The sequence below is a fragment of the Pungitius pungitius genome, chromosome 1, assembly GCF_949316345.1.
Source record: "Pungitius pungitius chromosome 1, fPunPun2.1, whole genome shotgun sequence".
In the NCBI taxonomy this organism is placed as follows: domain Eukaryota; kingdom Metazoa; phylum Chordata; class Actinopteri; order Perciformes; family Gasterosteidae; genus Pungitius; species Pungitius pungitius.
In genome coordinates, this window is record NC_084900.1 from 14,726,373 (window position 1) to 14,754,372 (window position 28,000).

Consider the following 28,000-nt stretch of genomic DNA (forward strand, 5'->3'; position numbering starts at 1 on the left):
AGCGTGTAGACCTGCACAAGGCCCGGGATGAGCTACAGGAAGACAGGCCAGCAGCTTGGTGAGAAGGAAACAGCTGCTATTAGAAATGATTAGAAAATGGAAGGATTTCATGATGATGGTCAATCTTCCTCTGTCTGGGGCTCCATGCAAGATCTCACCTTGTGGGGCATCAGTGAGGAAAAGTGGGGGATCAGGCCAGAACACGGCGGGACCTGGTCCATCACCCGAAGAAAGCTGGGACCACAGTCTCAAAGAAAACCATTTTAGTGACACACTACGCTGTCATGGATTAAACTCCAGCAGCACATGCAAGGTCCAGGCCCATCTGAAGTTTGCCAATGACCATCTGGATGATCCAGAGGAGGTATGGGAGAAGGTCATTTGGTCTGATGAGACCCCGCTGGAGCTTTTTTATTGCTAAACCACTTGCCCTGTTTAAAGGAATAAGTAGAACCCGCCTCCTCTCTAAATCTTTAGAGGGAGCTGAAGGTCTGTGTTGCCCAGCAACAGCCCCAAAACCTGGAGGATCTGGAGAAGGTCCGTATGGATGAGTGGGCCAGAATCCCTGCTGCAGTGTGTGCAAACACAACAACAGGAAACAAAGGTTTCTCTACCAAATATTAAGTTTAGCATTTCTGATATAGAAAATACTTCTGTCATGCAATAAAATGCAAAATATTTTTTTAAATCCTACAATCTGAATTTTGTTTTAGATTATGTCAGTTGAGTACCTGCTTTTGTCTCAAATACTTGTTCTCCCCACTGTCTCACACTAAAGTGTAATGAAGTGGTCACGTGGAAAATCTCACTTGTCTGCTATAGAGAGCCCGAGTGCATTCAGGGGCTTGTAGTCCTTTCGGGTAGGGTGGGGGGGCTACAAGTGCCTACAAGTCCCATGATGCATCACGCCTGAACACTAGCTCCTCTCAGAACACCTGATTGTCAACAGAGTGGAAATGTCCGCCGTTAGCGGGGAAGAAGGGCTCTCACAGATGGAGACCGAACCGAGAACTCCCCCTGTGTCGACCAGGTAACACGGTTAGCTGAGTTTATCTTAACCGGAAATCACGGACTTCATAAAACTATTATTTCTTTCTTTGGGGAGTGGGGGGGCTTCCGTAAACATTAACGTTAAGTTTTTAGTTAAGCATCTGTACGGACACACGCGCTGTCACTGCGGGGGACGTTATGGTAGTTAACGTGTCGCTGGTACGGCAGCCGGGAAGTTAATAACGGCGTAACCACGCGAACCGTTAAATACGGATGTGGCGTTAACGGGGCGGACTGAATCCGCCATTCCGAACCTCTCACTTTGGTTGCATGTTTCACACGAGGTGCCCCCCGCCAGACGGAGCTCCATCGCCATCCTCCTCAAACCAGAACAAATAAATAAAAACAGGCACATTCAAGGTCTACTAAAGCGATACATGCTAACGGTAGCGTTAGCTAGTGAGGCTCCGACAACCGGAGAGAAGCATGAAAACACGGGTACAGTTGAGCAGGGTCGCTTTATTCAAACGCTGACTTCTCCGGTTAAAACACGGAACGCCCCGCAATGAGCTCGGTGGTCGGAACACGCGTGATGTCACGCTGAGGCAGTGGCCCGTATCTCCAGCGTATAGTAACCGGTCCTCATGAGCCACGAGAGGGTGTCGCTGCATCGCTTTACCCATCACAGGGTTACTTCCGGTTTCCGGTGGACTCTTTCTCTTGCCCCCCCCAACGTTAAAGTGGTTCTCATTTAACAAGCCACAGCCATGTTGGCTTCCATGTGGCCGCAGAGACTCTTCGGGGAGGCGTCCGTATGCATAATTTAAGGAAGTGATATCGAAAAGTGATGAATATTATTTAATGCAGGTCACAAGTAGCAGAAAACTAGACACCCACAAATCAACCACCCCCAGAAACACTGATCTGTAGTTACATCTTTGCTCTGCTTACATAACTCTGTCCCAGTTTCTTAAATAGATGAGAATAATAAGCGTGTGTAATTTGGACGGCGTTGGAATTCGGTTCAGTTTGGTGAGACGTTTCACTTTGCAGCTCCAGTTGGGAGCCGTTGACCCTGCAGCCTGGAGGCCGCTGAGTGTTCTGCATAGCGACCACATCAGGCTTCTTCTTTCCATGGGGCTTCCTTCGCCTCGCAGCTGTCTTCTGACAGCAGCTTTAAAGGGACCGCCACCAATAACACAGCCCCCCCCCCCCTACTCCCTCACCCCGCCTGTGGTTTGGTTAATGGGGAAGTAAAACCCAAACGATGTCCGCTCTCCAATATGTTGTAAACGGTTTGACTTTACTTAAGCGGGGTGGGGTGAAGGAGCCCCCCCGATCACTGAGGGTAATCGTTTGTTTGTCTGCAGTGAGTTGTTGCCCAGCAGGAGTGTGTGTGTGTGTGTGTGTGTGTCCCGGGTGGCTCCTCAATCAGCTGATCGTAGTGGCAGTGTTGGGTTTCATCATGCTGTTTATTCCTCCACCCTGAAGGGGGGGGGGGGGGGGGGGGTGTTTGCTGTCGTGTTGACGTCTCCAGACTCTGAGCCTCCGCTCGCCCTCCCCTTTCTGTCGCCTTCACTTCTCTTTTTCCTCTTCTTCAACAACAACCCAGAGGGAAGGAGGCTGGGGAGGAGTTTGATTACAGCCCCTCCCCCCCGGTTTGTTTATATGTGCTGCTTGTCGTCCCTCTCTCAGCACCGGCCACCTTATTGCAACACTTGCTGTCAAAAACCGATGTCCCAAGCTGGGCGTGTGTGTGTGTGTGTGTCAGGAGGGGGAGGGCTCTAACCTGTGATGCTATTAATACCACCTAATGAACATAATCTGGTGGGGAGGTGATCCTCTTTCATTCGTCGGCCCCCGAGGCCGAGGGGAGGAGTGCAGGGCGAGAGGAGGAGGAGGGAAAAGGCTGCCGTGTTGTAATTCCACATCGAGTTGCGTCTCTCTGCTGCTCCACTGAATGGAAGAAACAGAAAGCTAAACAGAGGCCTAACGTTTCGTTTCTCATCTAATCTGCCCCCCCTCCCAACACCACACCCCTTTATATTTTGCTCACACCTCTTGCTCTGTCTCTCTGTGCTGTGTTGAAGTGAACAACTTTGAAGTGTGTGCTTGTTTACACACTAGTAGGTGGGTGCGTGTTTGGATAAAAACAATAACTTGCTGGGTAAAAACCGAGTGTTTTTCTCCGGTCATGAACTCTCCACCATCTTACTCGGGAGCTAGAATATCTGGCTGCTGGACCCTAAGATCTGATGGCAGGTAAGTGCATTTTATTTATTTTTTAACTGTATATTTTTTCCCAGGTTTAGCGAGAGCTTGTCTCATTTTGGAAAGTAGATGAACAGGAGACGAAGGCGGTCTCTGGCATCACCTTGTTGTTGAAAGTTAGTAACGTGGATCTAATGTCTTCTTGTGGTTTTGGGGGGAAAAGGCTGACTTTTGGGTTCATGTTGGCGGTTCTGTGGCTCAAATGAATGAATCGACTGAGATGAAAAAGTAAAGAGTTGGTTCGTTTGTAGGTGTGTGAGTTTGCGAGATGCGAGCTGTGGGATACAGTTGCACGAACACGTTTAGTTATGTAATTTGTAGCCTTCCACAAATACGCCTTTGGCTGCAGCAACATTGCTACTTTTATTAAATCGTTTTTGTCGTAACTCAAACTGAAGGGAGAAGTCGTTGTCATGCGATTTGATTTAAGGTTTGGTTGTTTTAAAAGAATGCCACTCGTTGCCTTTAATCTTCAACCAAGTGTGTGTTTATGGAGGGAAAAAGACCCCAAGTGCATTTTAACCCCTGACCCTTGGCCTCTTTTATTACAGACTTTGACCTCTACAGGTGTGAATCTTCCCAACTTATTGCCCCTCGGCCGCTATCAGTCCTGTTTGGTTTCGACACCAGACTGCATCAGTGTTTTGTGCAACATTGAATAGAACAACCGCTAACTGACAGAAAACGCTCTTCTCTTTTTACTCGGTTTGAGGTCGCTGATAAAGTGCCACTCGAGGAATTCAACCTGCGTGCACACTTCTTGAAATGTTCTTTCGGCCCAACATTGTTGAAAGTGAGCAGCTAATATCATTAGCGAGAGCAGGGTTCCGTGCTTGTGGTGTTTAAACTCCTCCCTCGTGGTGTTTAAGCTCCTCCCTCGTGGTGTTTAAGCTCCGCCCATCGACAAACCGCAGAGTCTCAGAATAGAGACCTCTGTGACCCCCAAGACATCCGTTTTTTTCCCACAGATGGGTTCATAGAGAAGCCCCCCCCCCCCCCCTCCATCTCCATCCAACTACTCTCCGTCCAGCTTGTTTGCTTCGTATCCGACCCCTCGGCGGGGGGCGGCGCCGAGAGGTTACTGAGTAACAGCACCGGACCAAAGGCTGCTGCCTTGCACAACGTGCCGTAGTCACGGCCTCGCTGGGCCAGGTGCAGCTTACAGAATACTACAAGTGCTCAAAGAAACAGTGTTTTGCTCGCCAATTATCTATGATACCGGTGACAAGACGTTCTGTGCCTGAAGTCTTTTCTCCAGGCTATAATATCTTCATCGGGGGCGGGGCAGGTTGCTTCTCTCACAAACGCGTCGGACCAGTTCTTAACTAATCCTTTTTCGAGCTGATTAACTAAGTCGCTCATTCTTCTCTTTTCTTCTTGACATTTTCAAAAAACAAATGAAGCTCTTATTCTTCTGCTGGACAGTTTGTGTCCAGATTGCAGAGGTCTGTAGGTGCAGTTTTCGGTGTCGACTTGCACCTCTTGTTGCATGTATTTGTCTCGTGGGAAGTGTGTGGGTGAATTTCTGGTCAAGGGGCGAGTTTGGTTTGAATAGTTGCGCCTGCTTTGAATGACTTGTCATTTGTTTATCCGTCAATACGCATCGTGTACACAAAGCTCCTAGTCAGGGCAACACCCTCCGTGCGCGCCATGTGCCCTGCCCTGTACACGCCCTGTGCACGCCATGCAGTTACACAACAGAGGCACGAGGTGCCCTTTGGTACCTGCCGCAGTTTTACTGCACGCGACGAACAAAACCTGCGGAACTAAACGTTAACCCACCGCACCCTGTGTTAACAAGCTCCATCCATCGCCGACCCGACGCTTCTGTTGGTTGGATTACACACACACAGCTGACTAAATGTCCTCGTCTACTGGGGGGGGGGAGTGGGGGGGGGGGTTTGCAACTCATGTCCGGGGCAAAAAAACCCAACAACTAAAGTTTGACCATCTCCACAAAAACCAACAGCGCTGCGTTGCGTTTCAGCGGAGTCGGCGACGGCTCGCTGGACCGGCTTCTCCCTGCAGTGAGCACCGGCCTCTCCCCCAGGAAGAGGACCACCAGCCAGTGCAAGTCGGAGCCCCCTCTGCTGCGCACCTCCAAGCGCACCATCTACACGGCGGGCCGGCCGCCCTGGTACAACGAGCACGGGGCGCAGTCCAAGGAGGCCTTCGTCATCGGTAGGGTCGCGCTTCCACCTGCCATCTGGGGGCGGGGGGGTTCAACCTGCCTCCTCTCATGCAAACGGGGGCGGGGTCACTAAAGGTGTCTCTCTCACAGGTCTGTGCGGCGGCAGCGCTTCAGGGAAGACGACGGTAGCGAGGAAGATCATCGAGGCGCTGGACGTGCCGTGGGTTGTGTTGCTCTCCATGGACTCGTTTTACAAGGTGTGCGTGTGTGTGTGTGTGACACTGTGATTAATGCTTCCACACACACACACACACATTTTATTCATCAATAGATCTCGCAGAGCCAGCAAAAACAATTGACACCTGTAGTATGTTTCATATTTCATTCAGTCTCATTCGTACTACATTTATTAATAAAAACATGGTGAATATAGGTTTCTGATCAAAGGCGGAGCATAAGAAGACATGCAAACCTCCCTCAGTATGAACATGTCCACACGGTGAAACAAGCGTGTACTTGTAACGCCTCCAGGATAAATAACCCGTCACAATGTGACAGCGACGGCAAAATATTTCTATCTGGGATTCAGATATTTTCAAATTCAGAACTCTGGTTTCTGTTTTTTTGTGTTGAACCTGTTCCACTGGTTCCTCCAGGGGATCAGGCGTGCCCGGCCACCCTGAGGGGAGACACACACACACACACACACACACACACACACACACACACACACACACACCACCTGGTACAGACGTCACTCTGGCGCATGATGTTCTCCTAAATTTAGGTGGCCTAACTGCGACTGCTGTCTTAAGTTTTTTCACAATATGTCAAACTCATCTGAGCATGTGCGTGTTTTATTACAATGCGTTTGTGTAAAATTGTTTATTTATTCTTTATTCATTCTTTTTTTATTCTCGAATTCTCGATGCACAAACTTTAATGTCTTTGCGAAAAGCAAGAAACCGAGAGACCGATGAAATATTTTGCTGAGGAAATCGTTGTGGTCGTGTCTGAAAGCGTGCGTTGTCGCGGTGACCTCGTGACCCCGGCCGTGCCTCCCTCTCAGGTCCTGACCCCAGATCAGCAGACTCTGGCCGCCAGCAACGACTACAACTTCGACCACCCCGACGCCTTCGACTTCGACCTGCTGACGCACACCGTGCGCAAACTCAAGCAGGGCAAGAGTGTGAAGATCCCCGTGTACGACTTCACCACCCACGGCCGGCAGAAGGAGTGGGTGAGGACGCACACACAAACACACACACACACACGAGGCGCTGCACCCTGGACCTTTTTAATCCCTCTCACCAAAAGGTCCGGAGTCACGTTGCAGATGGGCTCCTGCAGACGGCCTCCGAACGACACATTACATTTCTTCTTCTTGCTCTTCCCACGGTTCAGACTTCCTCTTCGGTCTAACTGCTGATTGATCATGACAATCACATGATGCGTGTGCGTGTGTGTGTGTGTCCTCATCACAGAAAACCGTGTACGGAGCCAGCGTCATCATCTTTGAGGGAATCATGGCGTTTGCAGACAAGAAGCTCCTGCAGGTACGCCGTCGTCCTCTGGATGAATCATGTATCCATGACGATCGTTAGTGATCGCCACGGTGACCGGATGTTCCCCTGACAGCTGCTGGACATGAAGATCTTCGTGGACACGGACTCCGACATCCGGCTGGTGCGTCGGCTGAGGCGTGACATCACGGACCGGGGGCGGGACATCGAGGGCGTCATCAAGCAGTACAACAAGTTTGTAAAGCCGGCCTTCGAGCAGTACATCGAGCCCACCATGCGCCTGGCCGACATCGTGGTGCCACGGGGTGCGTGCACACACACACACACACACACACACACGAAAGCCACTGGTTCCAAGTTAACGCTGTTTTCCTGTTTGTCGCCAGGCGGATGCAACATGGTGGCCATTGATTTGATTGTGCAGCACGTGCACAGTCAGCTGGAGGAGGTACTACGCACCTACGAGCGCGCACACACACACACACACACACACAAGGGATGTTATTAGTGCCGTGTCATGGCCCTTCATTTAACCTTACTTGGGTTTATTCTGTGTGTGGTTGAAGCCTTTTTAGAATATTGTTAGATTACAAGCTCCATCCCGCCCTCTACTGGAGAGAAGACGCGCTACACAGAATAAACTACTTTAGTAACTTAAAAAAATTAGTAAAAATATTATATAGCATTTAATATTGTCAATAATAGGCCTTTTTGTACAGCCTTAATAATAACCCCAGTACAGGTAACACTGATTCCTCAGAGGCACAACACACACACACACTTAAGCTTAGCACGTAGCACAGTTTAAACTGAACAAGGCGATCGAGTAAAAAAAAATGTCAGTGTTTTCTTCATATTGCTTTAAAAGTCAGTTAGGAGACTTATCGTGAGAGTATAAACACACACACACACACACGCCACTGATGGACTGCTTTCTCACCCTCTCCCCCCTCCCCCCTCCCCACTTCCCCCCTACACCCTCCACGGCTCCCAGCGCGAGCTCAGCGTCAGGTAGAGTGGCCTTTATCCCGTCTATCGTCCTCTCCTCTCGCAGTCTGTCCAGCAACATCCCTCACCCACCCCCCTCCCCCCTCCCACATCCGCCCCTGCACACCCTGGCTGCTCCAGCTACTTACACGGGGACAGAGAGGGGGGGGGGGTTTAACACCAACCCTTTACCTCCCACTGATCTGCACATCGCCAGGCGGCGCTGTTGTAATGCGGCTAATTGGGCGGTCAGTTAAGAGTCCAAATAAACAACAAAGAAATTAACATGTTAAAGTGGTGAGGTGCTATTGACTCTTTCTATAGCCTCTCCTTCTCTCTACCTCCTAAAGGGGCGAGAGAGAGAGGGAGGGAGGGAGAGAGGTGTGTTGGCCACAAAGAGACAAGAAGTGAGCTCGGTGCCTGCCTTTAGACACAGGATGTGTCGAGGCCTGTGGGCTGAGATGCCGCCCTCCACCCGGTTGCAGCGCCCACGCGGTGCTCTGAGTAGCTCTGTAGATCCTCCTTCCCTCTGCCCCCCCCTCACAGTCACGGTGATACTGTAGAGTGACCCGAGCTGTCGCTCTCTCTCCCCGTGTGTGATCATCCTTTCATCCACCTGATGTTGTTTTTTTTCCTCCTTTTCTGTTGTTTGTCATCTTTTTCTGTGTGTCCCCCTGTCGTGGTTGAAAAATACAAACCACCCCCCCCCCCCTCTGCCTATAGAGGAAACTTCGCTGGGATATGTGAGCCGATTTGCTATGATTTCTCTTGTTTTTCTTTGCACCTGGCTAACGTTGACTTGTGGACACTGTGGTGTCAACACGACTGCTAACCGAGGCTAGGCTAACTCAAAGCTATTGTTACAACCAGTGCAGACCTTAATAGAAAATAACCACCATGCATTCATTTGATTAACTTAATAATCCACATAAAGATAATGTCAAAGTGAGAGTTTTTCCTCCTAAATACTCCACATTGCAGCAAAAGCTAGGATCGACTTCCTTTAACCTCTACTTAAGGCTTATTTGTGGTGGATTCATTTTTGTGCACGTATTTTCACGTGTGTGTGTGTGTGTGTGTGAGTGAGTGTGTGTGTGCACGCTTTTGTGTAAAACCTGCACATATGGGCTAGTGGGAGGGCTCCCAAAATGTTCGTTATGGCCGTACTGGAAGTAGAGCAAAGCACAGTAATGTCTTTCATAAACTGCAACAGTGGTTAAATTGACAGACGACAGCGTTGTGATTTACGGAGCCTGAAGGCATCACATTGTAACCCAATGGAGCCTCCAGATGTTTAGCAGTTAGCTCAGGTGGCGCTAACGTCACAAACTCTCCCGAAACTGTGTGATTAATCCATGGTAAAGAATGTATTATTTATTTATTTCAGGCTTAGCTGGAATGATGTGGGGGGGGGCGACTCGCTGTGCTTTGTTCTGCCTCTTAACGGAGCTCATAAGACTGACACCCTTCTTGTGTGTTGTATTCACGCGCCTGTCCCTCCGCCCTCTTTCCGCAACCGCCCCCGCTCTGCTATCCGTTGCCGCGGTTACAGGGCAGCCCTGGCTTCTGCACACCAGGCCCAGCCCCTCCCCCAGACCCTCAGTGTTCTGGAGAGCACGCCCCAGGTGCGGGGCATGCACACCATCATCAGGTACGATTTGCAAGCAAGAGAAGATCGCACCGCGTTGACCTCTGTCATCTAACAAATGCCCCCCCCACTCCCTTTCACCCCACCACATGTAGAAACAAGGAAACGAGCCGCGACGAGTTCATCTTCTACTCCAAGAGGTTGATGCGACTCCTGATCGAGCGGGCGCTCTCCTTCCTCCCCTCCCAGGTGACCCGCCGCGCTCAGTCACCCTTTGTTGTAAGACACGAGCTGAGGGGACATGGTGTGGCCTTGAAGCATGGAAAAATAGAGGTGAAAGTGTTGGAGGGGGGGGGGGGGGGGTAGCGCTTTCGAGGAGAATCACAAGCGTGGAAACTTACCGAGTCACCGCGGTGGAAAGTTTCCATTCCTGAAGCATAAGACGCACACGGGACTAGAAGTGAGATTAATGACTCTTTTAGCAGACTGCAGCGCGGCGTCGTTAGCCTCACGGTTGTGGTTTTTAATATTATCTCAGGTCCACGCAGTGCAGACCCCCCAGGGGGAGGATTACGAAGGCAGGACTTTCCACGGGAAGAGGGTGAGTGAACTCCATTTGCTCCCCGCCGGCTTCCTCCTCGCAAACAGATGCAATTAACCTCCGCTCAGAGTCATTTTGTTGATGTTGTTGTTGTTTTTTTCCTCTCTTCAGATCACGGGCGTGTCCATCCTGCGCGCCGGCGAGACCATGGAGCCCGCCCTGAGGGCCGTGTGCAAAGACGTCCGCATCGGCAAGATCCTCATCCAGACCAACCAGGACACGGGAGAGCCGGAGGTCAGTTCACGCCATGCAATCATCCGGTTTGCTTTATCACGCCTGTGATGTAGCTACGCAATGCTAACCGTCATGTATGTAGCATGTTGCCGTTAACCCGCTTCCTGTCTTTGAACGGCTCCAGCTTCACTACCTGCGTCTCCCCAAAGACATCGGTGAAGACCACGTGATCCTGATGGACTGCACCGTGTCCACGGGAGCCGCCGCCATGATGGCGGTGCGCGTGCTGCTGGTGGGTGTGTTTGTCCACGCGTTTGTCCACGTGTGGCCGTTCCCTCGTGTGTTCATGTGCGTGTGTTTTCCAGGACCACGACGTTCAGGAGGACAAGATCCTGCTGGTGTCCCTGCTGATGGCAGAGATGGGGGTGCACTCGGTGGCCTACGCGTTCCCACAGGTCAAAATCATCACCACAGCTGTGGACAAGAAGGTCAACGACCTCTTCCACATCATACCCGGCATCGGTGAGTAATAACGTGAGACTCGTTAGCGGCTTCATTTACATACGAGACCTGCAGCTAACGCTGGTGTCCGAGTAGATGCCTGTTTAAAAGGAAGTGAGCTGCAACCAGTAGGTCAGGTGGTACAAGCGCGGGTAAAGAGGAAGAAGAAGTGGACATTTGTTGCCCAAACCGTGCCATACATACACTTTTTCAGTATGACTATTGATTGAACGATGTAGAGAAGCTGCTCTTCGTCACAGAAGCTCTTCTCCTCCAGCGATACGTCTGGTCTCATCTTGTTTTACCTGCCCTCCAGTTTTAACTGACGCCGGTCTACTTTCTGGCTCCCGCAGGAAACTTCGGGGATCGATACTTTGGGACCGACGCGCCGCCCGACTGGAGCGACGAGGAGATGGACGAGCCCAGTTACTGACATCGCAGGGCTCCGCCCCCTCGGAAACAAAGACACTGCTAACCCCAAGTTCACTTTTTAATCTCAAGGAAAGAACAGCCTGGAGGAAGTTTTATAAAGTATGACATGTTTTTATTTGTACAGTATGTGGTTCCGTACAATTTCACGTTATCGTCTGAACTGACAATCTGACTTTTGGCCGCGTGTTGCTCTGAGAAGACGAAGCCTAAAGCCGACGCCAATGAATGTGAGTCTGAGCGCAACAGAAGAAGACGTCAAGCTTTTTTTCTTTTCTTTTTACCACAAATACCTTCTTCACAATCTTCACCAAAGTACAAATCAGAACGTGAACCCGCGTTGCTCAACTTCCATCGCCACGAGCGCTCTCTGAAGGGCCGCTCGATCGGAAAACGTGTGGGCGTATCCGTCTCTCTGTCTTCTTTTTTTTTTTTTTTTGCCTCTTCCTTTTGGTGGATGCTGACCTGACTGGTTTAAACCGGTCTCTTCATTATACAGCTCAGAGTACGCACTTACATTCATGCAGCCTGCTCTTCATTTACATATATTCTTCCTGTGGATGGACCAGCCAACAAAACGGGTCATCTGCAACGCATTCATTTTCCTCCTTCTTCATGCATCAGATGGTATTTATTTTTGAACTTCTCAATGCCAGAAAGTGCCCTTCTAGTTCCTGGTATTGATGAGATCTGTAAAAGTTGATGCCTATTTATTATCTACTTTTTTTTTTTTGTTTTAGAATCAGTCAGTTTGGTCGCACTCCTCATTGTTAAAGTTATCTGAGCTAAAACATCAGAGGTGTGAATATTCATTTAGATATTGTTATTCAGGTTTATTAAAATAAAAATACACACGGTATGAGTGTGGGTATAAATACATACCTACACACACATATATTATAAGTTATTTTTTATATATTGGACAGTGTAAAATATAGAACATTAAGGTAGAGAACCAAGAGCACTCTTGGTCTCTGTTGCCAGTTGTTTTTACCACTGCTGCTAAGCGTAAATATAAATATATGTGTATATATATATGTATGTATGTATATATATATATATATATATATATATATATATACATATATATAAATTGTGAAATTAAAGTGCATCCAAGCTTTTAAAAGTCTCACTGTGTGTTATTTCATTTGGGTGAAATGTGTCACTGGAGGTCAAATATTCGGGGTTATTTAAACTCATCTACAACCGTTACCTGTGATTATTGTTCCTTTGTAACAGGAAGACTTCATCAACTTGTTTCTAAAAAGTGAACAGGAAGGATACTGTGGTTGTCCTCTTCTCATACAGAAAGAAGAAGAACTTTGATATTTTCCATTACTTTCCATAATTATCTCGCCGACAGCCGTCGAGTAAGCCGCGGTAAAGTGTGATCGACACGCTTTTGATGAGGCTGACTGACAATTATAAACTGGCAGCCAATTAGGCCGACGTTGACCCTCGAGAGGCGTCTTTCTTCAGAGAGGGACGGTCAAAAGACGTGCAAGAGCTAAGAATATCATGTATCACACGACTCCATTGCTGTGCAAACATTTCAAATGAAATCTAAACCTGTTAAATTGACTTGATAAGCTTTGAAACAGATTTTCCTTTTCGTGCACGACAACCTTTGCTTAAATAGTATTGAAACGTTATTGCAGATGCATTCTTTTGTTTTCTTAATGTCAAAATGCACAGAAACTGGTCCTTTGAATAGAGGTGTGAGTGGAAAGTTTACCACCGGCACTGACAAACAGGAAGGTAGTGTGTGTGTGCGTGGGTGTGTGTCTGCATGTGTGTATTTGTGTGTATATGTGTCTGTCACAGCAGGAGTGGCCTTGTTTATTTCCTTCTGCAACTTCTCTGCAGGTCACCCTGCCTTCGTCTCTTCTTGGGTCTCGCCTTCACGGTGATGAAGATCATTTTCCCCCTCGTCTGCATCGACTGCGCCTCGAGGAGTCTGCCATGTGGGTAAGAAGTACACGTGTGGGGGAGGTTCAACAGCCCTCAAGATAGAAAGGTGACTATAACAAAGGGGGAGAACATGGAGGGAAAGTGTGAATTCATTTGTTTGGTTAGTGTGCAATCTGTCTGTTTTAAATCAAGAGGTGGTGAGAGAGACAGACAGCTGATGGAGGAATCACTCAGATGGTGAAGTATCTCTGGATCACCAGATGGTTTTGCATCGGCCTGGTGAAGAGGTTTCAGCATCGTCTTCTCCATCTGCGTACTTTATCCGCAGAGGAACGTCTCTGATGGACCGTCCCTCGGAGACGGGATTTACGCGATGCTGTTTGAGCGTTTAATTGCTCAGATGTGGAATTTAACTTCAGATATAATACTTGTACATCAAAACCTTCATTTAATTGAAATGAGATGGGATTATTTATTTTTGTAGCATCTGTATCTTCCTACAAACATAAAGACTTAGAGGCAAACTTTTTTTTATATGGAGGAAAATAAATAATATAAAGAATATCAAATATCCCTTTTGTAAATTTTGGAGTATTTTCAAAAAATTTCTAAAAATTCGGTTTCGCGCCCAAATCTCGATTGAAAATATGTTATATTATCGATGCTACATTGTTTTAGCCGGAAGTAAAAAAAAAATCCGAACATTTGATTCATTAGAAAACAGTGTTTAACGGAGTCCGTCCGTCCCCAAGCAGCCAGAAGGTGATTTACGTGTTTGAGCGGTTGTGTTTCGAGGACTGTCCGACCTGAGAATTGTAATCTCAAGCCCAATCTCAGGTTCGTCAGCCCACGAAAAGCCGACTCGCCTCAGCAGACAGAAAAAAATCTTATGGAAGTTCAAGATGGTACTTAATTTAGCAAGTAAAAGATAAATGTAAGATAAGTCATAGTAATAGCAATAGTAATAGTAAAAAGCATAAGGCTAGATAGTAATATAAATACTAGCATACAGATATATAGTAATGCTATCGCTAGAATAAAGCTAGATATTAATAGATTATAATATTAATACTATCATACGCATTTTAGACTTAGCATAAAGCCAGATAGTAATGGTAAGAAATAAAGCTAGGTATTCATTCATTAATAGTAATGCTAGCATAAACCTAGATAATAATGGTAAGACTACCATAAAGCTAGGTATTCATTTATTAATAGTAATGCTAGCATAAACCTAGATAGTAATTGTAAGACAAGCACGAAGCTAAATAGTGATGGTGATACTAGCATAACGCTAAATAGTGATGGTAATACAAGCATAAAGCTAAATAGTGATGGTGATACTAGCATAAAGCTAAATAGTGATGGTAATACTAGCATAACGCTAAATAGTGATGGTAATACTAGCATAACGCTAAATAGTGATGGTAATACTAGCATAACGCTAAATAGTGATGGTAATACTAGCATAACGCTAAATAGTGATGGTAATACTAGCATAAAGCTAAATAGTGATGGTGATACTAGCATAAAGCTAAATAGTGATGGTAAGACTAGCATACATTTAAATTTAGGTGCTACAGTGTTTTAGTGGAGGTATAGTCTGAAGACGTGTGTCTTTAGTCTGAAGATGTAAAGGCTCTCTGTGGTCCTGATGTCATCAGAGAGCTCCTTCCACCATGTAGGAGCAGGACAGCAAAGAGTCGTGATCTAGTCGAGTGTTTTGCTCTCAGTGAGGGAGGAACAAGCAGCTTGGCAGATGCCAAGTTAGTAATGCTAATACTATCATTAAGCTAGATAGTAATAGTAATACTAGCACAAAGGTAGATAGTAATACTAATACTATTTAACATCTTTTTTTATCATACTTTATCAACTGTGTAATCTATGAAAGTTTTCTTTGGTTGAATTTTCCCCGGCTTTACTGTCCAGGTATAAATGTCCAGCTCCTTTCTAATGATTGAATCAAGTTGAATACTACACATCAGCACAATGGGGAACAGATATGCACTGCTATTAACACAAGTGGCAATAAACACAATAAATATGTATGCCCAGTTTGCTGACATGAGCCGTTCCTCGCGGCCAGTAGAGGGAGCAATATTCACACCGACCAGAGCGCTGGAGTCCACTCATCATTCATCACTTACAGTTTCACCGTAAAGCTAAATGTCCCACTCAGTGGTTCTGTTCTGTCCATACATGAAGTATATTCAAACTTGTTTTCTGTATTAGACAATTTAATACAAAAGGTGCAATGCACAAGTTTACACTCCTTTTTATGGGAAACGTTTGCTTGGTATTTTGATGGTAATCCGCTGTAGCATTATATTTTATTTTGTTTCATTTATTATGTTTTAATTATCACTTAATTCTTGATTAATCTGTGAGCAAGAGAAATCATATAGCTACACAGAATAAACAGCCATTTTTCAAATATTTAAAATGAATATAAATCACGCTATAATCTTGGATAAAACCAAACCTATGACAGTAAGATAAAATCTGTAAAGTATAAAAACCACTTAAAACATAAAAAAAAGATAAAGTAAATTAATGATCAATGCATTTGGACATTTTAAGTCTTTTTATTTTACTTTGGTTAAAATAACACTATAATAATATAGTAACCTCTAACTGAGGTTTAAAATGAGTATTTTCTCATTTCAACAACTCATGACGAAGGATGAACAGTGAGTTAAAAAAATATAAATATTTACATCTATTATATTCCACGCATTCAAATCCATACATATTTGTCACATTAAGACACGAGTGAGATCTAATGTCACTGGAGTTTTTCCAGAATCCAGCATTCTATTCAGATCATCAGAAATTTTCTATAAATCTGTCTGAATTAAAAAACATTTTGCACCGCAATTTCTCTATTCATGAATTAAGTGCTACGAGATTTTGTTGAAAGACAACAAATGAAAGTCCTGAATGATCACCTGGTCCTGTAGCTGATTTAAAATCACTTCAACTAACGTGTTGTTATTTTAGTTTCCATAGCAACCACTAAGTCACCGTATCTTTAAGCTGGTTTGCAGGATAATTTTGTTACAATCACACGTGTTCTTGCACGCTTCCTGTTGTCTGTGAAAACTCATCTCACAACAAGCTTTCAGAGGAAAAGGACCAGAGGAGTGTGCGACCCCCCGTGACCTTTCTTTCACCGGGGTCAAGGGCCAGATTGGGATCCAGCCCTCTGTGGAGGGATTAAAACACAGTCGCCACGGCAACCAGAATGGCCGGGGTCCCGTGGGCGAACTCTGACTCTCACGCAGTCTTTTATCTGATGGGTGAAAGTGGCAACAGGTTTATTTAATATTTTACTCCATTTGTCTCAATGAATATATGTTTAATTTATGGCAAAGTGTGAGCAGCAGTCGAGGCTCAGGGAGGAAGTTCAGGTCAGATTATGTCCTGGAAAAGGAAAGGTGCTCAGCCTAAAATACAGGAATCTGTATCAATGTTTCAAAGACAGGTCAATAGAAAAACTGTAAGAGCACCTCTATCCATCATGTTTTGGAAGATTTCATAATTAAAATCATATCTTTGCCCATTTGCTAAAAATTGTGCTTTACTTAAAAATAAAAAAAATAAAAACAGCCGAATTTGTGTGTAAATGTGAATTCTGCCATTTCTGCATCACTTTATATTATCTTGAATATATACACCACATATTTAGAAGAGGTTGATGAACGACATGCTTTATTTTAGGGTGCATTGATTATTGGTTGATGTAATATGTGTATTAAATAATTATTTTAAGGAATGATACATAGACATAAAATGGTGAAACACTTTTTAAAAAAAGATCATTGCATCCTCAACAATCTACAGTCGCAGTAAAGCAGAACAAAAAATATAAGTATGATAACACCCAGTGTGAATGTAATTAAGTGGTAATGTTAGAAGTGTCAGTGATAGTAATATAAATGTGATTGATAATGATGACAGCAGCAGTGGGGGGTCGAGCGAGGCCGGGGCAGGTGGCTCGCTCTCTCTATCCAGGTGTAACCAAGGTCCATGGAAACTTGCCAGCAAACAAAGCACAGGACACACAAAAAGGCCAAGTGGAGCTTTGTTTATACTCGCTTAAATACTCTCAGAAAAAGCCAGAGGGTCCACAAAAATAGCGTGAAGAATCAAAAAGACATCGAGTGTGACCCAAAGATGTGAACGTGTAACTGGAAAAACACCCTCTATAATGTCCAGGAGGGATTGTAATTATCTATTGGCTCAAATCTCATATTTATGGGCAACTGTCTTTGTACAAGAATTGTAAGTAAATATGTGAATGCTTTATAAAGAACTAATGGGTTAATATCTTGTCAACAAATTGATTTAGCTCCAAACATCTATTGAAAGACGACCATTAAGACCTCCTGGTTATAAAGTGTATAAACGAGAATGGACATTTTTTGTACAATATCTAGGCATAGAAATAGTTCTTTGAACATAGCTATTCGGGGCAGTCACATGATTCTGTAAAAGTTAAAAATCCATCCATCGGCAGCGGAGGAGAGAGAGGAGCTCAGGGACCCGGTAGTCTGACTAAGGGCTGGTTTGAGCCCGGCCTGAGCCAGCCCTAACCATGCACGTCTTTAGCCTTCTCCCGAATGAGAAATAAAGTCTCTGTCTCCTGAAACTGAAAAAAACTGTCATATAACAGCCACTTCATCATTACTAAGATCAAGGAACGTCCATGGAAAAATCCAAGAGCTAATTTTTTTCATTACTTTTATACAGGTATGCGCCTGAAAGGTTGTAATAATAAATACCGTTGCTACGTGTATGTGTGTGTGTGTGTGTGTGTTAGTAGGTTAGAAGGTTTGGAACTGTGAGCTGAGGTCAGTCAGCTCCAGCCCCGAGGAGAGCTCTGCCGCCCCGGCCTTGGAACATTGTGGGGGTGGGTTCACTTCCCTTTTCGCTGCCTCACAGTTTCCTGTGAGCGCTCTAACCGTTAACCACCACCCCCCCACACCCACCCATGGCCTACAACAACATCACACCACCACTGCACGCCAAAAAGACTCTCCCCTCGTTCTCCTGTATTCCCTCGGCCAATCGACACAAAGCGACCCCCCCCCCCACTCCCACCCCCTCCTCTGCCTCGACCAGCCGTCTCCTCAACCTTCCATGAAGAAAATCAAACAAAAATCCACCTTTTTGAGCTCCAAGTAACGCGCTAGCGTCCGGAAAGCCACAAGACGAACCCATCGGCATCCCCATTGTTTCTGATGGCGGCTCATCAAACCGCGCGGCACACTCCCCCGTTAGTCAAGCTAACAGAAGATAAGCTAACACAAGTGTGTATGTCGGCATGTTTTCACTTGAGTCTTTGTGGATCGACAGGTAGGTTTGCCCTTGTGATGAAGAAACAAAGTCCCTCTGACTCGAGGGAATCCTCCCCGATGCGAGGCCCGTTGTGATGGCGCGGCGGTGGATTAGCAGGACGCCGCCTCTCCGTGAGGTGACATCTGATTGGTTAAGTTGAAGTTCTGAACGCCGTCGTGACTCCCAGCGGGTGTCTGGCTTCTGATTCTCGTCCGAAACTGCTGGTAAGTGACGTTGCAAAAGAGACTGCCGGTCTCCTGAACCAACCTGGACAGAAGACGCGCAACCCAGTGAGGATGAAATAAAAAAATGCAGGTGATTGGACACAGAAGGAAACGATGATGGAGAAAACACACCAGGGCAGGAAGTGAAGTTGAACGAGGCAGAAACAGAAAAATACAAAATATGACAGGAAATAAACCCAAACCGGGACAAGAGGAGGGGGGGGAGGGACACCTGAGGAGGCGGGACTTTGCCAGCTTTGTGTCCATCATATTAAACAACTCTCACGATCCCGTCTCTGCTTAGCAACAGCCGAGTCCACGCCGCACTGTCGGCGAGCATTCGACCCAGAGGTTGAGACAATCCTTCTATGCGTGTGTGTGTGTGTGTGTGTGTGTCTCTGTGTGCAACTGAAGGGACGAGAATCAAACAACAAAAGGACATCAACACGTGTATGAATGGCGGCGTTTCACTCCGCCACGAATCACACCCACAACGGCGTCCTCCTCGTCAGGGCTGCAGAGAGAGGAGGACGGAGATCTTCTGCGTCAGCGTGTGGGTGGGAGTACACCGGTGGAGACGTGTTGAAGAGTGTATGCTAGGTAGGAGGGGGTGGGGGTTGAGGTCCACTCCTCTGAAGGGAGTGCTGTTCCCGTAGGGGAGACGAGGAGTGGGGTGGAGTGCAATGGAGTGAGTGAGCGTGGGGGAGTGAGCGCGGGGGAGTGAACGCGGGGGCAGCTAGGCCATCTGGACTGTGAGGAGGATGCAGAAAGGGAGACAGAGTGTTTTTTGCGTGTGAGAGAGAAAGAAGGAGGAGGGGGGGGGGGGGGGTGGAAAGGGGGAGACGGAGGGTGTGGGAGAGGAGGATGGAGGTATACGGGAAGAGCAACACGGGGAGGAATGTTGCCGCCGATTGTTACGCGAAACCTTTCCACAGAAATACTCAACGTCCTGCAACTCGTATCGATCTTCACGAGGAAGAGACGCAACGTGCACGTGAACGTGCATCTAAAACCTCGGATGAGGGAGAGACGTTTCAAAGCCTCCGCGCTCTACTGATTCATGTTCTCTCAACAGCATATGAGTAACCCTGCACTAAAGAATACTCTGTGGTGGTACTATGTGTGCTGTTATACATTATGAGTGTTATTACTGCTGGTTCTGCTTCTATCTCGTTTATGACTGGACAGAATTGGATCGCACATGGAATCATTCATGTTTTTATTTGATGGGGTGACGTGATGTATAACATGGTAAAATAAACTAGACTTCGGCCTAAGCATAATTTTAATAGATTACACAATACGTCTTAAACTCTTGGTACATAAACATATTTAATGCCTGGTCTGTTTGTGACTTCTTAAATATTTGGAGCAAATGTTTGATCATTCTTTCCTGTTTTATAATATTTTAAGTGGGTAGAAGATTTGTAACAGAGTAATCTGAATTAAATTCAAGAGCAGCAGAAATATGAATGAGATTACACTTATATGCTCCTACAACCCCAATGTCTGTCCTGCACAAGACGCTGGTTTGGGGGGGGGGGGGGGGGGGGGGGGCAGGTGCGAGAGGGGGGTCTGAGCACAGACGTTGGATTCCTCTCAGTTCGCTGGTGGAGAGAAAAAGGCACTGTTTCTGTCCTTGGAAGGTCGGCTGGAGCTCATCCCCCCTTTTGACCGTCTTACAACCCCCCCCCCCCCCCTCCCCTTCCCCCTCCCCCCTCTCCTTTCTCTCTCTGCCACATCAATATCATCTCCAAACCTCCCCCAAGACCTTCCCCCCTACTCAACCCCTTCCCCCGAGCTCCTCCGGCCCTCCTGGCCGAGGGGTCAGCAGAGGTCAGGAGCGACTCCCTCGTCCGTGCTCCCTCTCTCTCTCCCTCCCTCCCTCTCTCCCTCCCTCCCTCTCTCTCTCTCTCTCTCTCTGCCTCCCCGTCTCCTCTCGTCCTTTTCCTCTCATTATTCGACCCACTTTTCCCTCTCTCTTCGTCTCCACTCTTTTCAGTTCCTCGGCTCTTGCCCAGCTCAAGCTGTTCTTGGATGGCGTATCGATTGGGGTTTTCTATTCACCTCCACTCACATGCTCGCTTTATCTCTCTCTCTCTTTCCTTTTGTTCCCCGGTGTACTGTAACACTCAAACCTCTTTGATGTGTGTGTTTGTGTCTGTCTCTACTGCTTTTCTAAATGTCTCCATTTACTGTAAGCTCCACCAACACGCTGCGCTTAATTTCCGTCTCCCCTACAGCACACACACACCTACTCACACACACACACACACACACACACAGTCAGATTGATGTTTCAAAAAAATCAGTCCTAAGATGTAAAACAAAACAGGATTGCAGTCTGACTTGCGGCTCTCATTTAACACATTTGTTAGATCTGTTTTGTGTGTGTGTGTGTGTGCGTGTTTGTGTGTGTCATCGTGACACTTGCCCACATGTTTGCCGTGAGTCGGATGTTGGGCTTGTTTTCCCAAAGGCCACCGGTGTTAAATCATGGCTTTTGAAGAAGCTAGAAACCTCGAGTACTTTTGGAGCTTTACATACACGCCGAGCATACACACACACACACACACACACACACACACACACACACATGCACACACATACACACACACACATACACACACACACGCTGTCACAGAGCAAATACAAACACAGCCGAGGGGAGAGGAGAGGAGGAGTAGAGCAACAACAACAAAAAAATTAAAAAGCAAATTAGAGGAGCTGGTCAGGCGAGGAGAGGCAGAGATGAGTTGAGGGGGGGGGGGTGAAAACAGAGCCAGTGACCTGAGGAGTGAGAACCTACCCGGCATGCATCAACAAAGAGGCTGCTGAGAGGACAGAAAGACGTCTGGAAACAGGGAGGCGGTGTCCAACGTGAGCTCCTCTGACCCCGTGAGAGTTTCGTTTTACACTCGTGTTCTCGATGGGTTCCGATGTTACACATTTAAAACAGCTCAGGTCAACTTCAGATTGCATTTGGATATTCTGAAGTGAGACGTGCCGATGGACAGAATACAGCTCGGTCAGAGTACGAATCAACAGGGTTTTAAAGCTTCCTTAGCTGAGGAGAGATACACACTCGAAAAAAACAACCCACATCTCCATCCTGAAGGAGAAAGACGTTAAAAGGACTTGGATATCAACAGTTGGTTTACAAATATCTCAATGCCAACCTTTTTAATAAGGTGGTTGAAGGAAAGAGGGAGGCAGAAAACGGCTTTACTGTAATGTGGCGTCCATGGGTCCCTAAATATTCATTTTAATTATTAACATTTAATGATGTAAACCGATTATCAGGAATATTGTGTTTTATCAGAATGCAGGCAACAAAACCCTGAGGATTTGGTTCATGAAAACGTAGTCATGGTAACACTGAGCGATCCCAACAAATCCTCGAGTCCGCCCTTATCACTCCACCAACCCCCCCACTCCTCTAAAACACAGGCCTGAACACACCTTGACCCCCCCCCCCCCCAGGAGGGAAAAACCTGGAGTTTATGAGTCACAAAAGGAGCTGAGACAGCTGGGCGGAGCCGGAGGAAGACACTCGTCACGGCATCGTCCCTCTCGATGCAGCATCATCGTCACGCTCACAAGCACGACCGACGTGATGAATAACCCCCCCCCCCCCCACACACACACACACACACACACACACACACAGGAACAACCCTTACTTTGCGTGAAGACAAACTGGGATACTTCCACATTACAACCCTCCCACAACTTCGACCTCTGCCCCTCAATCCTCATCCAACTCTTCCTTCTCCCTCTCTCTCATCCTCGCTCTGTCTCTCTCTCTCTCCCCCCCTCTTTTTCTCCCTCTCTCTCTCTGTCTCCTCTACCCTCTCGGTCTCCCTGCCTATTGCCTCATCTCCTTCTCTTGTTGTGGTGCGAGTAAGCAGCTTAAAACACCTACAGGGTGTGACATCGGGGGCCCCACGCGCTCGGATGGCGGGCGGGAGGAGGAGGCGGTGCTGAAAGGGAGAGCGCTTCATCCGTCTATTCTCTCCCTCGCCCTCTCCGCCTGGCATCCACGGCGCGAGTGTGGCGCAGGCAAAGCCAAGGCTGTCCCCTCGCATTAGCCGGGGCTGAGCCAGACAAGCCGTCATGCCCCCTCCGTGAGACTGTCCTCCACTGCTCACCTCAACCCCCACCCCCCCCCACCACCACTCTCTCTCTCTCTCATCCTCTTTCCTCCTCTCCTCCGCTCAGCTCAGCTCTGCCATGGGCACCGGTCCCCCAATCTCCAAGGTGATTATGACAAAAAAAACAAAAAAAAACGACCCCCGAGAGACGGGGCCAGCAGAGATAAGAGAGAACGAGGAGGAGGTGTAGGGGGGGAGGGGAGAGGAGGAGGAGGTGGAAGGGATTGGAGATGGATGATGTAAGAGGGAATTTTGGCTGCATGTGTGTTAGGATTTGTGTTGACAGTCTCAGAACCGGCAGAACATATCAGCCGTAACTATCTATATCTCCAACATCCTCTCTGCAGAGCAAGAAGACACTTCATGGGAGGTGGTATTTCCATTTCAGGCTACTTTATACTTTTTCTCTGATGCATTTCAACATACTACTCCTACTACTCCTCCTATAACGGGTTCCGTTTACAAAAGGGAGAGTTCGCCATGTTCTAAGTACTTTTACTTAAAAACTGAATAGAAAGATGGACAGATAATGGATGGATGGATGGATAAATAGATAGATAGATAGATGGGTGGATGGATGGATGGATGGATAAATAGATAGATAGATAGATGGGTGGATGGCTGGATGGATAGATAGATAGATAGATAGATAGATATATAGATGGATGGATGGATGGATGGATGGATGGATGGATGGATAGATAGATGATGGATGGATGCATGGATAGATATATAGATGGATGGATGGATGGATGCATGGATAGATAGATAGATAGATAGATAGATGATGGATGGATGCATGGATAGATCGACAGATGGATAGATGGATGAATAGATAGATAGATAGATAGATAGATAGATAGATGATGGATGGATGCATGGATAGATCGACAGATGGATAGATGGATGAATAGATAGATAGATAGATAGATAGATAGATGATGGATGGATGCATGGATAGATCGACAGATGGATAGATGGATGAATAGATAGATAGATAGATAGATAGATAGATAGATAGATGATGGATGCATGGATAGATATATAGATGGATGGATGGATGCATGGATAGATAGATAAATAGATAGATGGCTGGATGGATGGATGCATGGATAGATATAGATGGATAGATGGATGGATAGATAGATAGATAGATACTGTATACAACACATAATCATATAGACCGATGGTGACGAGCTTTAACCCATATGAGGGTCATAGATAATTTGTTGTGGTGTGGAGAATGGGGTCATGACCCCACTCAGTCAGCGGGGTCACATCAAACAGCGGCACTGAGTCCAACAAGGTCATTAAAAAGACGGAGAGTCCTGATGGGATGGGGGGGGGGGGTACCGTTAACCCTTTCCCCTGCTGCTTCCCTGCAGAAATGAGAGCGGATACGGAGGAGAAGAGATGAGAGGTTATAATATTGTAGCATAGCAACCCAGGTTTCAGTGTGGGTTGAGGCAAGAAATAATATATAATATTGCTGAGAGGTTAGACAGCTTAGAAGAACCTTTCAAGATGGATGTGGAAAGAGAGGTGCACTTTCTGCACTGGAGAGGGGGAGGCGAGGTGGGAGAGGGGTGGGAGGGTGGGGGTAGGTCAGAGTTGGCAGAAAAAAAGAAAACATAGCCTAATCCTCCCATCTCCATCCACTCCCCCTTCTTCTATACTCTCTCTCTCTCTCTCTCTTCTTATTCTCTTGGCCTCCCTCTCCCTGCGCTCGGTGCATCATTAAAACAAGCAGAGTAGTGTTCGGCTGCACTGAGACGCTGACCTCCACAATGAGAAGATGTTCTTGCTTCGGGGAAGAGAAGGTCGTTTTGTACTCTCTCTCTCTCTCTATCTTATTCTCCCACTACTTCCAAATGGAGTAAATGAGATTTGGAGGGGTGGGGGTCGGATAGCGGAGGAAGGGATCGAGAGGGTAGACATGCAGAAAGGGAGACGGAGAGGCGCATGTGGGAGAGGGGGCGGTTTGATGTAGGGGGGGTGGGGGGGGGGGTACCAACTGATGAACAGGGAGAGAGATATCCATCCCCCGAAAAAAAGCAAAGTGTCTCGATGGTCGGAGTGAGGTCCGAAACCTCCGAAATCCAGAGAATTCAGTATGAGTCGGGCTATTTTTCATTTTGGAGGAAGATTACTCCCCCGTCAACCCCCCTGAACCGATGGGGGAGGGGGGGTGGGGGGGGGGGGTAGCCGTGTGTGTTCTGTGCAGCGAGGTCAGCCAGGAGTCGTCCTGTTATCAAAGAACAGCAAGACGTGAGGGAGGGCGAGGACGCGCTATCCGCATCCAGTACAATGGACTCAGGGAGGACGGGGCGTCCTATGGGTGACAGGCAGCCTCCCCCCCCCCCCATTCCCACCACCCTACCCCCCCTGCATGTCGCCTTCAATGTGTGGGCAGCGGGCACAAACACATTCCTGGTATCCGTTAGATGATACGCCCTTAAATCCAATAACCTGGATCCCGCCGTCGCTCTCCATCGCCGTCCGTTCATTTACACTTTCTCTGAGAAATCGCCTCCCTCTTCATCCTTTTTTATTAACACCTCCCTTCCTTCCTCTCCACCTTGGCCCCTCCGTCCTCTCCGCCTTCCCATCGGCGCTCTCCTTCTCCTGACTCCCCGTCCCCCTCCGTGGGAGGACTCTTTCTATGAAAGCCTTGTCGTTTCCCGATACCGATTTGAGTATCACTAAGCTGCACCTTCACACGTATTGTTGCCGCACACCTTGTGCCAAACATGCCTTTGTGAAGCCTTCCCCCATCCACGGCCTGCACCTGGTGGAGATAGTGTTCCTTCAGCTGCAGGGCTCCGCTCCATACAAGCCGGGCCGGGATGGCACCGGCAGCACACAGCTGTTCCCCTTCGTAAATTGATAGTGAAGCGTAGTGGATGGGGCCCTTTGAAGGCGCCTTGTGCTATATTTATGACAGTTGTGGATTTTTTTTTTTACAAGCTGTTTGATTCAATGTGACCAATTACGATGATCTGTTCCTCAGCGCTGGGAGAGAAAATTAATTTTAGTCTTTAAGAAGTGTCTCCTGAAGTGTAACTTAAACCTTGTGTTCCTGCATTCTGAGTAGTGACCAGCAGGGGGCGACTCCTCTGCTCCCATAGACGTCTATGAGGAAATAACTCTACTTCTGTGTAGTGACCAGCAGGGGGCGACTGCTCTGCTCCCATAGACGTCTATGAGGAAATGACTCTACTTCTGTGTAGTGACCAGCAGGGGGCGACTCCTCTGCTCCCATAGACGTCTATGAGGAAATGACTCTACTTCTGTGTAGTGACCAGCAGGGGGCGACTCCTCTGCTCCCATAGACGTCTATGAGGAAATGACTCTACTTCTCTCTTGAGTTATTCCCTCAGTAAACATTGTAAACATGAGTTTATGGTCTCAGTCTCTAGTTTCTAGCCTCGGTGACAAACTTGTGGAAACTTACATTTATTGAAAAGCAGAATACAGTAAGAGTGATGCCCCCCCCCCCCCCCCCTCGACCCCCGCCCACCACAAGCACCTCAAGGACTCTTTCTTAACACTCAGAGACACACAATCCTCTCACTGCTGCTTGAGTATGTACGTATGCACTACTACTACTACCAATACATGTGTAAGTGGCCTAATGATGCCGAAGCCCATCCCAGAAGGGGGGAGAAAGAGAGAGGTAGGGGTGAGGGTGTGGCGTAGGGGGGAGGCCTGGGTCAGGATGGTCATGTCAGGCCGGATTGGAAGGCCGTGTTGGCGTGAGGAAGACCAGCTTTGAGTAAAGCAGCTTGTGTGAGTGAGGGAGAGAGAGAGAGAGAGAAGAGGGGGGAGAGAGAGAGAGTGAGAGGAGGGGGGGGGGAGAGAGGGAGATCTGTGCCTGGGCATTACAGACCTACATCCTTAATCCACATGGCCTGACATCCTCTCTTATCCAGCCCCGGGCAGCCAGCCGCTCATGGAGGCACGGCGCTACCCCTCCCCCCCCCCCCCCCACAGCCCCAGCCCCACGCCCACCCCCTTTGCTGTGTCATTACAAGCATCCACCCCCCCCACCCCCACACACACACACACTACGTGTTTTTAGTTCTCTTCCTCATAACCTTTTTCCACTTCCTCAAACCTACAAACGACTGACATATTCTTCTTATTTCCTAAGAACTCCCCCCCCCCCCCCCCCCCCACCATTCACAGTTCCTCCTTCCTGCAGACACACACTACACACTAGTCTACACACACACACTAATCTACACACACACACTTTCATTTACATTACTACTGTTCATCATCTTGGATAAAAATAGGCCCGTTTTATTTGTTTGTACTCTGCACAGAAGTAACTAAGTACATCGGCTGTACTGTGAGTACTTAGGTGCAGTTTTGAAGAACTTGAGTTTTACTATTTTGCTGTTTTCTTTTCCCATTTAAAACGAGACTATTCTTTTTGTAGTAGCAGTTACGACTATACTTACGTGAAAAAGCATCACGTTTTCTTTACGATTAATTGTACAATGATGCATCTCTGCAAAGTTTTGCTTGTCTGCACATCCCACATCTCTGTGTCATTTGTTATGTACAAAAGAAAAAAGAAGTTTACATGCTGAAGAATATTGTAATATTCTACATAAGAGCGTAATATTTGCATCCATCTCGACAGCTTCCTGCAGAAGGTCCACCGTGACACCAGCCCGTACCGGCCTTCCTCTCTCCCTGTCTTCTCCTCCACCAGCCATTTCCCCATAACCTAAAAAGTGCAATAAGACGACCCCCCCCCCCCCCCCGGATGTGGTGGAATTACCCCCGCTGCTCATCACGTGTCTCTGCGGGTTGTTTCCAAACCAACTACCGATGTCACACTTCTCTTCTGTTTGGGTTGGTTCTACGTGTCCGGCTGGTGTGTTCTTAGTTGTGCCACAAGAGGGGGTAAGATACAATAACCCCCCCCACCACCCCAGCCCGCCCCCTCCTCCACTGAGCCCTATGGCAACAGAGACGCACGAGCCTCACGTTGGACCCATGACGACCCGGAATGTCATAACGACAATAACACGTGCTGTTATTAATAATCATTCGTCATGTATTGAATGACAGAATTCGCCCTGAGGGGGGAGGGGGAAAAGGGGGAGGGGAGGGGGGGGGGGGGTGATAACTCGCCTTAGAGCCGATGGACACGCGCGCA

General features: G+C 47.4%; 1 protein-coding gene across 7 annotated transcripts; it reads left to right on the forward strand.

Moving 5' to 3' along the window:
• The first annotated feature begins 888 nt into the window (after nt 1-888).
• uckl1b (uridine-cytidine kinase 1-like 1b) lies at nt 889-11,937 on the forward strand. 7 transcript variants are annotated; one of them, XM_062562325.1, is made up of 15 exons: nt 889-1,030; nt 5,249-5,442; nt 5,543-5,649; nt 6,462-6,632; nt 6,877-6,948; nt 7,031-7,220; nt 7,302-7,363; nt 8,626-8,645; nt 9,455-9,553; nt 9,646-9,739; nt 10,029-10,091; nt 10,203-10,325; nt 10,450-10,557; nt 10,631-10,787; nt 11,120-11,937. In XM_062562325.1, exons 1-15 carry the CDS (start codon nt 957-959, stop codon nt 11,197-11,199), a joined length of 1,614 nt encoding a protein of 537 aa, XP_062418309.1. In that variant the 5' UTR covers nt 889-956; the 3' UTR covers nt 11,200-11,937. The 7 variants fall into 7 exon arrangements, 6 of the variants coding, with proteins under 6 accessions (XP_062418309.1, XP_037335181.1, XP_037335180.1 ...); XM_037479284.2 differs by lacking the exon at nt 8,626-8,645 and adding an exon at nt 7,910-7,926 and having other exon boundaries at nt 908-1,030; nt 5,231-5,442; XM_037479283.2 differs by having other exon boundaries at nt 908-1,030; nt 5,231-5,442.
• Nucleotides 11,938-28,000: the final 16,063 nt, after the last annotated feature.